A 15,578-nucleotide genomic window follows, 5' to 3' on the forward strand; every position below is an offset into this window, starting at 1 on the left:
CTTCGTCTCCATTTCCAGCAGCACCAGCAGCACCTTTATGGACTTACAGGGGTTTATGTGACCTGCTCCTGAGGACTTACATGCACAGAGATGTCCCTGGAGAGTGCCCTGTCCTAGGCAGTTTCTGTAGGGCAGAACTGCACACACAGAGGGTGGGAGAGGGTCTGTGAGCACCAAGAGGGAAAAGATATTAGGACAGAGAAAGCTGCCAGCAGAGACAACTCCAGGCAGCAGAGATGGGCAGGGAATGAGAAGAAACTGCAAACAGAATTATCGTGGGAGGATGGATTTGGGCAAGTCATGGTCAGGCTCTCCAAATCAGACACCTTCCTCTGGGCAAGGTGCCTGTGTCTCCTCTCCCACTCAGCAGAGTCTCTGCCCTGACAGCCACGGAGTCCAGGCCATGAGCTGTCTCCTCTGCAGCCGGACCTCCGGCAGAGGAGAAGGGCCTCTCTCCTGCCACAAGTCTGTTTTGTGCTGCCGAACAAAGGGGCTGAGAGTGACTTCCCTGCAATGTCACTGTCTGTGATGTGGCATGCCCACCTGGGTAAGATGAAAGTTTCCCCAAGTGTCATTCTCTGTCTCTCTGTCCCTCTCCCCCTGCCTCACTCTCTGTACTTGTCTGCCTTGGCATCAGGATCATGGTGTTGCTCTTTGTTTCCCCTCCTCTCCATGATGGTCCTATTCTCTCAGACTTGACAGGACTGGGGGGATGTCAGCTACAGTTCAGATCTTGACACTGTGAGTTGGAGAACAGAAGGGTCTGCATGGGAATGAGGTTTTCCCAGCTCTCTTCTTACCTGTGATGCTCCAGACAATGCAGTTCGTGAGGCAGGGAAATGATCTGATTCTCCCTTAAGGAGAGCCCATCTACAGCCCTACTAGTCCTTTGACTGCTTCCCTGTGATGTCCTGCTAGGCTCAAGTTCCTCCCCAAAAGCCAGAGCTGTCTCATAGCACCTCTGTGATACCTGAGAGACAAGCGAGGAAGGTGCAGAGATGCTGAGAGTCTGGAGACGGTGGTGGGAGGCTGTACAGAGGCACCTGAAAAGAGCCCTGTGTGTCCTTGGCTAGAAGGGGAGTGTGCAGAGCTCCCTCAGGTGCCTGCAGAAAGGATGAGAAGTTTGGAGACCTGCTCTTTGAAACTAGATTCCTCTGCACTCAGCAGGGGCTGGTTTCTTTTTAGGGTAACATCATCCTTCAGCTCAAATAGGTGTGAGCACAGCACAGCTGGGAACAGGGCTTATAGATAGACAAAATGTCCCCACTCTGTGGTAGGTAAAATGAATTTGATCCTCTCAGAACTTGCAGTAGAAATGCTGAGGATTTCTGCCTTTAAGGAACACTGCACGGCTGTGACAAGGACATCTCCAAGAAACTAAACACTATTTAAAAATCCCTAAAACCTCAAACCTCATTCTTTAGAGTAGGAACTGAAGATGCTGAGATGCTCTTCGACAAGGTGAGTGCATTTCATTTGACAGAAAATGTGAATGTCAGGGCTAGTCACCTCCACTCCCCTGTTCCCACTAATGTACAGCAGGACAGATCCCTCTGCAACCCACTGGCAGAAGTCACTGCTCTTCAAAACACACTCAGTCAGTGCAAAACAAAGCTCAAGCAAAGAAGCTGCACAAAGATCCTCCCAGTAAAGAGAGAAGCAGTGAGGGAGGGGTTTATGAGAACTAGAACATTTGGGGCCTTTTTTGCTTGAAAATTCTCTCCTAACTTATCAGTGTCTTTTCTTCTTTGGACAGTCCCCCATGCCTGGAGAGAGCAAAATGTCGAACAGCAGCTCCTTCAATGAGTTCTACCTCCTGGCATTCACAGACAGATGGGAGCTGCAGCTTTTGCACTTCTCCCTCTTCCTGGGCATCTACATGGCTGCTCTCCTGGGCAACGGCCTCATCATCACAGCTGTAGCCTGTGACCACCATCTCCACACCCCCATGTACTTCTTCCTCCTCAACCTGTCTGTCCTTGACCTCAGCACCATCTCTAGCACTGTTCCCAAATCCATGGCCAATTCCCTCTGGAACATCAGGGCCATTTCCTACTCAGGATGTGCTGCTCAGGTCTTCCTGGTTGTCGTCTTGTTTTCAGCAGAGTATTCTCTCCTCACTGTTATGGCCTATGACCGTTTTGTTGCCGTCTGCAAACCCCTGCACTATGGGATCCTCATGGACAGCAAAGCTTGTGTCAGAATGGCAACAGCTGCCTGGGCCAGTAGTTTTCTCAATTCTGTGCTGCACACTGGAAACACTTTTTCCATACCACTCTGCCAAGGCAACACAGTGGACCAGTTCTTCTGCGAAATCCCCCAGATCCTCAAGCTCTCCTGCGCAGACTCCTGCCTCAGGGAAGCTGGGCTTGTTGTGGTTAGTCACTGTTTAATCTTTGGGTGTTTCATTTTCATTGTGGTGTCCTACGTGCAGATCTTCAGGGCTGTGCTGAGGATCCCCTCTGAGCAGGGCCGGCACAAAGCCTTTTCCATGTGCCTCCCTCACCTGGCTGTTGTCTCCCTGTTTGTCAGTACTTCATTCTTTGCCTACCTGAAGCCCCCCTCCTTCTCCTCCCCAACTCGGGATCTGGTGTTGGCTGTTCTGTATTCATTGGTGCCTCCAACAGTGAACCCGCTCATCTACAGCATGAGGAACAAGGAGCTCCAGGATGCCCTGAGGAAAATTATTTCATGGACATTTTTCAACAGTGATAAGATTGCCTTTGCCCTCCGCAAATGATTCTCACTGTATCCCATATCGTGACCAAGCATTGTTTACTCACTTTTTTTTTTTTTTTTTTTTTTTTTGCTATTGGTAGTAGTACTTGTAATCAAATTGTGGTATAAATGGTTGGATTCATTCCACTTTTACTGAGACTGCTCTGTCTTGCCTGATGCCTATGTAAAAGAGGCAGAAGAAGAAAGGACAGAGAGGCAGAAGAAGAGAGCTGAAACGTTGATTTAAATAAAGTAGCTCCTCAGAACAAATTTTCTCCATTGAAAGTAATGATAGGAAATGTTTTACATTGGACCACATAGAGAGCTGTTTCTGCCTGAGATGCCCTGTGCTTCCGTGTGGTGCTGGAAATTTTGGAGATAGCTCCTATGGCTTGTCATTTGTAAATGTATTCCAAACCACCTGAGCTGGGACAACTTTTACCTCCATTGACAAGAACGGGAAGTCCAGACAAATGGGTTAGACAGAGACATTTGCACTGATGAGGTCTGGCATGGGGTGAGATAAGCCTCCTCCCTGTTGTCCCCCAAAACAATGTCACACTTCATTGACCATGCAGAGAATGAAAAGGGAGTGTGGCTAGATGTTTTAGCGACTCCTTTAAAACGTCATGGTAACGTAAGTATGTTGAGATTTGTGAAAATTTGGCCATCCAAAACCAGAACATTTTCTTTAAGCTGGTCATCCTGCTTTCTTCACCAGTCAAGAGAGCCTGACACTTCAGAAAGCAACATGCTCTGCACAAAGACTGAGGGTGGCATGGACAGCCATGGGCACTGGGTGGTCTTCTGAGCAGCGGACTCTGTGTGAGACACAAAAATACCTTGTTTAGTATTGTAGGCCTGATTATAACAGAGATGTTGAGAAAATGAAAGAAATTAAGAAGAAGGTTTAAAATGAAGAAATGTTTTATTTTACAGTCCAGCTTTTACTTTTTCTGTGATTCTTTTTTTTTTTTTTTTTTAAGAGAGAGAGAGTGTGTACTTTCTGGGGGATTTAAAGGCTTTATTTAATTTTATTTATTTATTTATTTATTTTTAAGGGAAGAGATGTTCAGAATTGAAGTGGGATATAGTCACAGGGTCATGGACAGCTGGTGCCATTGCAGGTGCCCTGGTCCCCTCTGCCCTGCCTCAATCTGCAGATCTGAGGAGCTCCAGTCTCCAAAGATTCCCTCTGAGAGCTACCAGGCCCAGGCAGGTCCCTTGGAGACACCAGAGCTTCTCCAAGTACCACTCAGTGGTTGTGGTTGGATAGCAGAGCTCTGCCTGGAAAGGTCAAGAACTGTTTTCAACATTTCAAAAATATGACCACACTTCCATTAGCTCAAATGACAGGCTAATTTTAATGTCAGTATTTTCCTATGAGGAAATAGTGGAAGAGGATTAATCTCTGAAGAAGAACCGTCGATCTGTCCTTGACCTTGTGTTTTCACTGCTCTGTCTATTCAGCTGTGGATGTAGGTCTATTAGGGATATGGATGTCTCACATATTCCCACATGTCCTGATTAAACTGATCATTTCTAAAGTCAGCTTTGCATCAGATGGTCTGGGCGTATGCACTTTCTATATTTCCCAGTCTTCCTCCTCCCTTTGAGCTTTGTTCATTCAGATACCTCTCAACTCTCCAGGTGCTGCTCTGAGTTTCTGGGAGTCTGAAGCTTGTCTCATCTCCCAGCAGGCTACCTGTCTCTTTACATAGCTCCTCTGCTGTGGTTCTCTCTAGCCTTTCCTTTCTATCTGTCAAAAAACATTTTGAGGAAGGTTATTTCTTCTGGGAAGTGGACCTTGCTGGAGGGGTTCCCTAGGGGCTGATGAGAGCAGAAAGTTTGAGGCACTGATTGCAGGTAGGCAAAGGCAATGTGCAGGTGGCTGTGATGCCGAGTCAGCCCTGATGTGCATCGTCAAGAAGGATGGCCAAACCTCACTGCCAGCCCTAGGGAAGGATGATCCTTTCCCTCACACTTTGCTCAGGGCTCTTCCTAGGGACAGTGTGAGGGTGGGGGTGTGCAAGGCCAAGTGTAGGACAATGATTCAGCACACTTTGGGCCAACAGGGGAAGGGGAGCCATGAGACCCTGATGCCACAAGGAAGAAGTTTCCTCTCATAGGCCTTTGTGGCAGACACATCAACCATATCAGATCTCAGTTCTGTTGGAAGCTTTCAGCCTTGGCATTGTGCTCAGTCACCTCCACCACAGACAATCCAAAGCTGTCCCAAACCTGAACCTGTTTCCCTGCAGCCTGTAGGCACCCAGCCAGCTTCCCCACCTTGTTCTCACTGCAGAATCTCCCCACCTTTACTGACATCCCTCCGTCCTTGTTGGCTGCTCCTTGAAACACAAAGCCTGGAGCTGATCATGGAGTCCCTTTGGGTGTCCTGTTGCACCACAGCACTACCCTACAAGTGACATTCTTGTTAGCTGAAGGATAGTCTGAACCTCTCAAGATGCAGTTTGTGACTCTTTCCCCTTCTCATGCTGCTTCCCACTGCCAAAACAGACTCCATCATCTCTGAAGCCACCCTTCAAGTAGTCACAGCCAACTACTCTAGTGACCCTAGCCTCACTTCAGCAGGCCAAAGCAACCCAGGTCCCTCGGTCTGTCCATACAGCCCATGTACTTCAGGACCCCAATCCCATCTGGGTAGACCTCTTCTGAACCATCACCAGTTTCTCCCCACTCTTCCAGCCCTGGGTAGCTCACACTGGGACCCACTGTTCCAGACGTGGCCACACCAATGCTGAGTTGAGGAGGATGAGAACTGCCCCTCTCTGGCTGGACATGCTCTTCCTAAAACAGTCCTATGTGCAGCTGGCCTAGTTTGTGGTGAGCATGCACCACTGACTCATATGACATCCTTCATGACATTCTCCTCAGGATCAGTCCTCTGCCAGCCAGGTCTCTGCCTGGCCTGATGCATGTGTTGTTCTGCCCCACTGACGAGCCTTTCAAACAGGACAGGATGCAGAGTGTACCGCTGTGGACCCCACCTTTACCTGACTTCCTGCTAAAGCCTGACCCATTCAGTAAAATGCTCTGAGCTTGATCATCCAGCCAGCCTTTTGCCCATCTGAATGTGTGCTGGATATGCACTACTCTCCTCTTCTCTGCATGTACAGGTCATTATCATTTTATCACAGAAGACAATCAGGTTATTGAGGAATGTTTTACCTTTAATAAATCCATGCAGACTCTTCCCAGGCACCTTCTTCTCCTGTCCAGAAATGTGATCTGAGAGGACTGGCTCCAAGACACACTCCTCACCAGGGTGAGGCTGATCGGCCTGCAGCTCCCTGGTTCATCCTTGTGGCCTTTTCTGAAGAGGGGCACAGCATATTCAGTATTCTGCTAGCTGGGACCTCCTCTGATCTCCACAACCTTTCCAAGATGAGAGAGAGCAGCCTTACTGTCCTAGCAGTTGATTGTCCCTATGTCCATGGATGCGAGGATTCTAACCCCATAGACTTCTACAGGTTGAGTTGTAGAGACTTAGCCATTGTGGGTTGCATTTTTCCTCAGGAGTCCTGACTCTAGACACAACAGCTCAGCAGACCTTGATGGTGAAGACTGAAGCCAGGAAGGACTTGACTTCCCGGGACCTATCTACATCCACTTTTGCTAGAATCCTTGCCCCATTCAGCATTGAGGCCACATTCCCTTGTTTATCCTGTCACTGTGACTGAAGTAGTAGCAGCTTTTCTTCCTGTCCTTCACATCCCCTTTAAGTGTCTCTGTCCCAGAGGAGATTTGGCTTCCTTAACACCATCTTGACTTTACTGGACAATATTTCTAAATTCCTCCTTGGCAGTCTCTCCATTCTTGCTCTTTCTATATGCTACTTTATTGCTCTGGAGCTCACATGTGAGCTCCCTATTTATCTAAGATGGGGTCCAGGGATGTCCACTAATTTCACAAACTCTGTGTTATGAGTGTTCTTTTGCTTGACCAGTGCATTCCTTAAAAACCTGCCAGCTTTCCTGAACTCCTTTGCCATTTAGAGCTGCCTCCTTTGGTCCATCTCATGGAGCAGCTCCATATATCCAAGTTTCCCACATAGGGCTTCCCTCTCCTCATTTTCCTGGTGGTTTCTCCTGAAGAACTTGTATCTGCCATTGAAGGACGACAGTCATGTAAGTGATCCCACCATGTCTCAGTTATTCCAGCCACATGGCAGTCTTGTGAGAGATTGTGCATCTCCATTTGCTCCTGCCTGAACCCTAGGCTGTGTATGTTTCCATATAGGTTGTCTTCAACACCCTCAGCTGTGGCACCGACCAAAGATTTGTCACAGGGAAACATGTTACTAAGGACCATACTCATGCAAAGGCTTTGATTGCACATGGTGACATGCTGGCATGGATAGCAGGTGGTGATGTACTGGTGAAAGGAGGTTCTTACTAACAGAACAAACCCTGCAGTGCCCAAGGCCACAGGGAAAGAGCTGGGCCATGCAGGAGTGGGAGGAGAGGGGCTGTCTGCCTGAGCTAACTCTATGGCACCATTGCACCTGTGACAGACTTCCTGAACCAATCTCCAGGAAGGACAACGTGCCACAGAAGCAGTCCCTGTGCCTGGGCATCCTGTGATGCAGGCACCCTGAGGACATCATTAGTCTAATCCCTGTCCATATCATCTGCTGTGTGAGAAGAGGTTCAGTGGGAGGAGAGCTAGGAGGCTTTTTGAGAGTACTGAGACTAGAGCAGACATCGGTGTGATGTTCATATTCATAGGTAGCCATCCTCTGATGAAACAAATTGCAATGTTGGAATCAGTCTCCCCTTGCACTCTTTAGAAAAGGAAATTACGTGGATGTTTTAATCTACTTTAGGGAACATTTCCCAGGAGGAGGGAGCATAAGAGACAGAGATATTCATGTCTTCAGCTGGATCACTGTTGCCGAGGGGGGCCGGGAGCCTGGGACAGAGGAAGATCATGGCAGCCTGGCAGCACTGCTGAGACATGGTCTTGTGCAGGAGCAGCTCCTCTGCAAAGAGCAGCAGGGCTCTGGGCACTGCCTGCTGCTGCAGAGATGAGATGAGTGAGAGAGAAGGCGAAAGGCAGTGTGGAGTGGGAGGACGGAGGAGAGCTTATTGAGAGATAAATCTTCTCAGCCTTTTGCACAGTAAGTCTTTGGCTACAGGACAATGCTACTGAGGTTCCTGGAGGGCTCTTCTGAACCTGTTCCATCCCATGAGTGTTTTTTTTACAGATTACTTTCTCAACTTCTCCAGTGCAGAGGACTGGGAGATGCTTCAGAGCAAGGATTCCCTGCCACACTGTCAGAAGTACAGGGCATCCTGCTTTTTCCTCCCAGGGATGGCTGCAGGGGTGTGAAGCCTGTGCATGCATCCAGGTGTGCATGGACTGTAAATCAGAGCAGCATCACTACACCTCAGGTGCTGTGTGCCTGGGGCAGTGACCCTGCCGCCTGTGAGGGTCAGCACTCAGTCTGCCTGGGAATTCCTCACTATGCTGTATGGAGAGGCTCTGGGTGGGAGGAGTGACTCCCAGCAGGGCAGGTACTTTCTCCCATGGAGAGGCTGTTGAGTGGGTGAGGACTGGGGGACATATCTGGAGGTGACTTTTCAACAGGAATGCCAAGGCAGGGGAGAGCTGAAAGAGAAGGTGCTTTCATGAGTTGGTGCTTTCAGTTATTTTCTGTTTGGGTGGGGTGAAATGGGTCTGGATGTGTCAGGTTTAAAAGAGTACTGAGGCTCCAGGATACTGATACTGAGAGAGGGTTAGTTCTGGGAGGGACTCGGCAAATCCCTTCATCCAACCTGAAGCCTACCGATAGGGTCAGCATCACCTTTCCACCCTCAGCTAGCTTTGCTTCACCTGCTCCTTAGCACCTACAAGCCTGGAGGTGCCCCTGGACAGTGCCCTGCCTCTGGGAGCTTTCTGCAGGGCAGAGCTGAATGCTGAGCATGAGGGATGGGGTCTGTGATCAGTGAGGGGAGAGATGTGGGGACAGAGACACAGCTCCCTGCAGGGACGGCTTTAGGCAGCAAAGCCATGGTCAAAGTGTGAGAGGAAACTATCAACTCCAGAGCCCCCTCTCCTCTGTGCCCAGAGGCTGCACCAGGGCTGTGCTGAGGATCCCCTCTGAGCAGGGCTGGCACAAAGCCTTTTCCATGTGCCTCCCTCACCTGGCCGTGGTCTCTCTCTTTATCTGTACCTCATTTTTTTGCCTACCTGAAGCCCTCCTCCATCTCCTCCCCATCTCTGGATCTAGTGGTGGCTGTTCTGTACTCAGTGGTGCCTCCAGCAGTGAACCCCCTCATCTACAGCATGAGGAACAGGGAGCTCAAGGATGCCCTGAGGAAACTGCTTATATAGGTACAATGTCAGCATCAGTAAATATCCAATGTGTGCCCGTGCCTCCTTCACAGGGCATTTGGCATCAAGGCTCCGTGTTATGCATTTCTTTCTTACTTTTCTCTGATATATTCTTGTAAAATGAAAAAAAAAAAACATTGTTTTGGTTTGCATCGCTTCTCAGGAATCTCTCATTTCAATCTGACCCAGGCTTCCCGCTTCATCAGCAGACATGGGGGAACCTCAGAGCCCACTAGTCTGAACCCCCTCAGATGCCCTCTGGGCAACACAGGTAGCTTCCCTTTGCAATGTCTTTTCCAGCACTGATACCAAGGAAGCTCAGGGGGACAGAGTCGGACTCAGATGAGTACAGACCGGGTGATACCATGGTCCTGTGTCCACTAGAAGAGCTCTGCTCCCCTGGCCACAGTCAGTGTGTGATCTGCCATCCCTCTTTGGGGAAGGTGGCAGCCAGCTGTCACTGTGACTGGTCCCTTCCCACTGCAGTGCTCCAATGCTCACAGCAGAGCAGGAGTGGGGAGGAGAAGAGTCTGGAGGCAGCCTGTGGAACAGGCCCTCTGCTCCTCAGCACCATCCCCACATTGCCACAGCTGGCATTTCCTTGCCGCAGCCTTCGATTAGGGGGCTGCAGATTTCCTGGAGAATCATTCACCAAAAGTAGCAAGACTTTCCCTTTTCAGAGCTGTTCTCCTAAGTTCCACACTGTCCTGCTGTGTTCTCATGTGTGTGTATGGCCTAAGTGCCCTGGTAATGTGGTGCTTCCTTGCGGATTTCTGTGAGCTCAGGCAGGACCAGGCACTGGGCACCTTTATGCCAGACCTGGCCTCCAGAATAACATTTCCATAGTGACAGGGGATCTCCTCTGTGACGTGCCTGAGATCTGGCCTTTCTTCAGAAGATGGAGTCAAAATTAACCTCAAGGGATTGCACCACAAAAGGGAATGCTCTTTTTCTTGTAAGCTCCACGGGATCCAGGGGATGAGCTTAGAGTCTCTGGCTGATCTGCTAGGGACACAGGTCTGGATTCACGGCACATCTGTCAGTGACCAGTGTAGATGGTCTCTGAATTACCTGCCCTCAGTTGTCCTGCAGGTGACAGTGCTGATGACAGATGCCCGTCCTCCTGGAGGGGAATCAGAGCCATGAGGAGAGCTCAGGGGAGCTCCAGGCAGAGTGTGTGCCTCGGGTGGGCAGGGAATGGAGCCTCGCAAAGTGAGGGATGGTCCACAGTGGAGTAACCAGAAAGTAAAGCACTAAATCCCGATATTCCTGGGAAAACAAGGGCTCTGCAATGCCTGGAGAGGCAGTGGGGACCCGGGAGGCCCAGGGAAAGGGCACTGGAGAGTGATTCCTGCACCCTCAGTGAAACACCACCGGCTGGAGTTAGTGCCCACCTAACACATCTCCTGCCATTGCAGATGGCCTCGGGTCACTCTGAACATGGTCCCTGAGCACAGACACACGCCAGCAGTATCAGCAGTGGTCATTCCTGTCTGATGAGGTCTGCTTCTCACCCTGGCCAGCATGGCCAGGGCAGAGTCAGGAGTCACCATGTGACCCCTTGGCTCCACAGCCGCTCACTCTGCAGAGAAGCCCTGCCACCCCGGGGTCCTGTGGGGAGCACAGGGCAGGGGTTCAGGAACAGTTGGCCTGGCCAGCATGGACACACTGACCTGGGGAAGGGCTTTCTGGAGAGCAGGGATGTCCCAGCAGAAAAGGCAGGCAGCACTCAGAGATAGAAAATGAGAAGGAGAATGAGGTTTCTCTGTACTCCAGCTCGGGACAGATGGCTCTGCCCCTGGGGTAGCAGGAGCCGCAGGGCCAGGGCTCCTGTGCTGTGCTGGGCAGAGAGGTGAGCATGGAGGGGCTGCAGGCAAACGGGGAAGCGGGTCTTCTGGGCACAAGAACAGGAGAGGCAGAGAGTGACTGGACTCACTGTGGGGCCTCCTCCCCTTTGCTGGGAAGCTTGGGCCATGAACCATGTGGACATGAATGGTGTGGACGTGGCTGTGCCTGGCCTTGCACCTCTCGAATGCTGACCTGACCCTGTTCTCGTCCTGCTGACCCAGCACCCCATCTCTACTATGCATTTGTCTCCTCACTACAGTCAGGAAAGCCTTGGCAAGGGAAGCTGGGACATGAGCAGATCCTAGAGAAGGTTGTAACTGCAAAAGGTGACTCTATATCCATAACAGCCCACCTGATATCCATAACAGCCACTCTAGCCTGACAGCCAATTTCAGCGTGTAAGGAGAGCTTCAGATCTGGGACTCCTACACAGGTCACACTGCATGTAGAAGTTTAGCTGCATGACAAAGCAAGGGCAGCTGCTTGGGCCTGATTTTGTGACACATAGTTGGGCAGGCAGGTTCTTCTGTGCCACAGCTCAACTACTTAAGCATCATTTGTGATAGGGTTCCTGCTACAAAGAGGATGTGGTCGGGAGCAGCAAGAATGGGGCTGCTCCGTATAGGAAGGGAAGCAGAGCCAGGAGCAGAGGGCACCAGCAAGGCAGGCAGGGCAGGGACCCACCCATGGGAGGTGCTATCCTGCAGTGCCTGGACAAGAGGAGCAGAGCAGGCTGGGAGATGATAACTGGGGCCAGGCACAGTCCAATAACAGCAAGACAGGACTGGAGGACTCCAGTCGGCCCTACTTTGTGTGGGAGGCTGGACAGGAGACCTCCAGAGGCCCCCTCCCACTGAAACTCCTCTGTGACTCCATGAACTCTTGCTCTTCAGCCTCTGCTTCAGAAGCACTGCAAGCTCACTGTGCATGGGAAGCCCATGAACGTCCCTGTGCTCCTACCCTCAAACAGGCATCCACTCCAAACCTGAAGCCTGGCCAGTGCCTTGGCCGTGCAGCCGAGGGCAGGGCTCTTCACCCCAATTTCCCTTCTTCTCACCCTGCTCCTGGCATTGGTGCTGCTGTGCCCATGTTAAAACCTCCTGGCACCAGGCTGCCCTGGGGCCCAAGGTGGCCCCAGCTCCCTCCAGGGCTGCACTGGAGCCTTTCAGGAGTGAGCTGAAGTGGTGCTGGCACTGCCAGGGTGGATGAAGAGAGGGCAGCTCCCCTCTGCCATGCTGGGGCAGGGTCTGGGTCTGGGCACAGTGTTTCCCTGGGGACCTCCCAGAGAAGTTGCTCAGGGAGATCCTCCACCTCTGCCTGGCAGCAGCACCAGTGCTCAGGGTGCCAGGCAGGACATGCACAGATGGGAGAAGGAGGAGGAGCTCCACAGGGGGAACACCCTTCATGGCCTGGTGCCTTCCCCCAGAAACCTGCATTTGTCCTGCAAGCACATGGCATTTTTCCTCTCCCAGGCCTTTTCCAGCCCAACCCAGCCCCTCTCTGGCTCTCCTCACATCTCCTGCTCTCTCCGCTGCCCACCCAGCAGAGCAGCCCCAGATAGGATGGCCCTACAGCAGTGCCTGCAGTAGGAGGCTGCAGAGCCCTGGACACTCACCCCACAGCTCCAGCCCCTCTGAAGGACACAGCAGCTCCTGTGGGGCAGAGAGGGGTGTGAGCCTCTCCATCAGCACCTGGGCTGGGGGTCAGCAGTGGCACAACAAATGGAGACTGATGGCTTCATGTCTCCACTGCACCTATGAGCAGGAGGTCCTTAACTCTGGCTGCCTGCAGCCCCTTTGGGCAGCCCCTCTCCCCAGGACAGCACAAGAGTCCTGGCCCCGGAGCTCCTCAGGCAGTTCCAGTGACAGAGCAGCTTGCCCTGAACTGAGAGACATAGCAACGGGTTTTCATTTATTCCCCACTACAAGCACACAATTGGTCCTTTGCTCTTCTCTGCAGACATCCTTGTTCCCCAGAGAGCCTTTCCCAAGGTCAGTGTGTCTGTGCTGGCCTGGCCGGCCATTCCTGCACTGCTCCCCTAGGTTCCCCACAGAGCTGCAGGATCGCAGTGCTGCTCCGCAGGGTGAGTGGGCTATGGGGCCACTGGGTGACTCAGCACTGGCCATGATGGTCAGAGCAGAGCCAGCTGGACCAGCATCGTTGCACCTGACAACCTCTCCCCCTGCCCAGGATTTATGACAGTGGAGGATGGATGGAGCAATGACAGGGCATTTCTCAGAATCACACAGAGTGGCTGAGGTTGGAAGGGACCTCTGGAGATCATCTAGTCCACCCCCACCCTGCTCAAGCAGGGTCACCTAGAGCATGTTATACTGGATTGCATTCAGGCAGGTCTTGAATATCTCCAGAGAAGGAGACTCCACAATCTCTCTGGTAAACCTCTTCTAGTGCTCTATCACTCTCACAGCAAAGAAGATCTTCCTTATGTTCAGGTGGAGAATTTCACATTGCTCAGGATGTGTTCAGAGGTGTCATGAGACCCAGCCCACTCCCCCTCCTGTGAATGAAGAGCCCTGATTTGGTGCATTCCTTGGTTTGTCCCTTTCCTTTTGATTTTGAGGGTCTCCACTCCGGAGAGTGCCAGTCCAGGCACACGCTGCCCCTGGAGTTCCCCTCTGTTCGCCAGGTGACTCCATATTCCCTTCCAGAAGAATGACCATCTGTCACCAGCCCTCTAATATGTGGTACAGTCCCCAATAGAGACCTCTTTGACCACTCACCCTCTCCAGGGACACTGGGCATCCACAAGTGACGGCTAAATCCATCCCCATTCCCTCACATAACACTCAAAAGAGTTGATGCCCCTTTGTCCATGGGAATCCCAGGCACAACAACAGGGCCTTTATGGGTGCAATTCCCTGAGCACATTCTTCACTCCTGCTTGGGAAGAAGAGCCCAGCCTTCAGGCACAGTACTAAGGAGATCTCCTTTTATTACAGAGATGTTACTTGGGAGGCCAGCTCTGACACAGTGGAAAGTCAATTTTAAGGAGGCCTCTGGATCACAGAGATGGGATTTGTGCTCCTGCAGGAGCAGAATGAATTCAAACATTTGTGCACAAATAGGACTATTACAGAGAGAATTCCTGCAGCACAAGTGTTCTGTGAGATAAACTGGGAATCGCTTGTGAGGTGACATGGGCAGCCTATGGCTGCTGTACTTGTACCAGCTGGAACAGTTTCCTCACTGACTCCTGGAGCTCCTTGTTCCTCATGCTGTAGATGAGGGGGTTCACTGCTGGAGGCACCATCGAATACAGAACAGTCACCACTAGATCCAGAGCTGGGGAGGAAAAATTGGGGGGCTTCAGGTAGGCAAACGTGAGAGTCACAACAAACAGGGAGACCACGGCCAGGTGAGGGAGGCACATGGAAAAGGCTTTGTGCTGGCCCTGCTCAGAGGGGATCCTCAGCACAGCCCTGAAGATCTGCACATAAGTCAGCACAATGAAAATGAAACACCAGAAGACTAAAAAGACACTAACCACAATAAGTCCAACTTCCCTGAGGTAGGAGTCTGTGCAGGAGAGTTTGAAGATTTGGGGGATTTCACAGAAGAACTGGTCCACAGCATTGCCTTGGCAGAGTGGTATTGAAAATGTGTTCCCAGTGTGCAGCACAGCATTGATAAAACCACTGGCCCAGGCAGCTGCTGCCATTCTGACACAAGCTCTGCTGTCCATGATTGTGCCATAGTGCAGGGGTTTGCAGATGGCAACATAGCGGTCATAGGCCATGACAGTGAGAAGATAATACTCTGCTGAAAACAAGAAGATAACCAGGAAGACCTGGGCAACACATCCTGAGTAGGAAATGGACCTGGTGTTCCTCAGGGAATTGGCCATGGATTTGGGGACAGTGGTGGAGATGGAGCCAAGGTCGAGGAGGGCGAGGTTGAGGAGGAAGAAGTACATGGGGGTGTGGAGGTTGGGCACACAGGCTACGGCTGTGATGATGAGGCTGTTGCCCAGGAGGGCAGCCAGGTAGATGCCCAGGAAGAGGGAGAAGTGCAAGAGCTGCTGCTCCCGGGTTCCCGCAAGTGCCAGGAGAAGGAACTCATTGAGGGAGCTGCTGCTGTTGGACATTTGCTGCTTTGGGGCACAGGGCAACTGTCCAAGGGGGGAAAGACAGTGACCACTTCTTTTCTCTGAGAAAAACTTTCAAATTTTCTTAGAAATACTACCCACTTAGCCACCCACCCCACAGTATAGACAAATTTCTTTTCTCCTTCTCAGGAAGACCTTCGTTCAGCTCCTCAGCTTCAGCTCCATCTAAGTGTTTTGGAAGGAGCGGAGGCCTGTCCTACTTTACAGCAGGTGGTATGTGGGGCTGGTTTGTGATAGCTCTGATTTTCACAATTGATGTGCCCACCTTTAAAGGAAAAGATCTGTTAATATCCTTACATACAGTTCTACAGAATTTGTGCTGCATACAGAGTGGCATTTTTTTACAGTTATTTGTTTGTAGATTTTTTAGATTCTTCCATCACATCTGGTGAGTGGTCTTTTTAAGGACAGATGATTTCATTTCTGCAAGGATGAAAAAAAAAAAGAGAGAGGAGAAAGTGAATTGTAGTAAATGCTGGCTCAGGAGTGCTGTTGAGTCCTCCTGCCTTGCTCCCAGCTGCCCTGT

At 51.2% G+C, this 15,578-nt stretch overlaps 2 protein-coding genes across 2 annotated transcripts; one reads left to right on the top strand and one right to left on the bottom strand.

Moving 5' to 3' along the window:
- The first annotated feature begins 1,780 nt into the window (after window positions 1–1,780).
- Window positions 1,781–2,740, top strand: LOC134154522 (olfactory receptor 14A16-like). Its single transcript, XM_062601196.1, has one exon. The coding sequence runs from the start codon at window positions 1,781–1,783 to the stop codon at window positions 2,738–2,740; it is 960 nt and encodes a 319-aa protein (XP_062457180.1).
- Window positions 2,741–14,092: 11,352 nt separating this feature from the next.
- Window positions 14,093–14,827, bottom strand: LOC134154523 (olfactory receptor 14A16-like; the record flags this gene model as incomplete). Its single annotated transcript, XM_062601197.1, has 1 exon — window positions 14,093–14,827. A coding segment is annotated over one exon (735 nt), but the record flags the coding sequence as incomplete, so codon positions are not given.
- Window positions 14,828–15,578: the final 751 nt, after the last annotated feature.

The sequence above is a fragment of the Rhea pennata genome, unplaced genomic scaffold (genome assembly GCF_028389875.1).
Source record: "Rhea pennata isolate bPtePen1 unplaced genomic scaffold, bPtePen1.pri scaffold_32, whole genome shotgun sequence".
Lineage (NCBI taxonomy): Eukaryota > Metazoa > Chordata > Aves > Rheiformes > Rheidae > Rhea > Rhea pennata.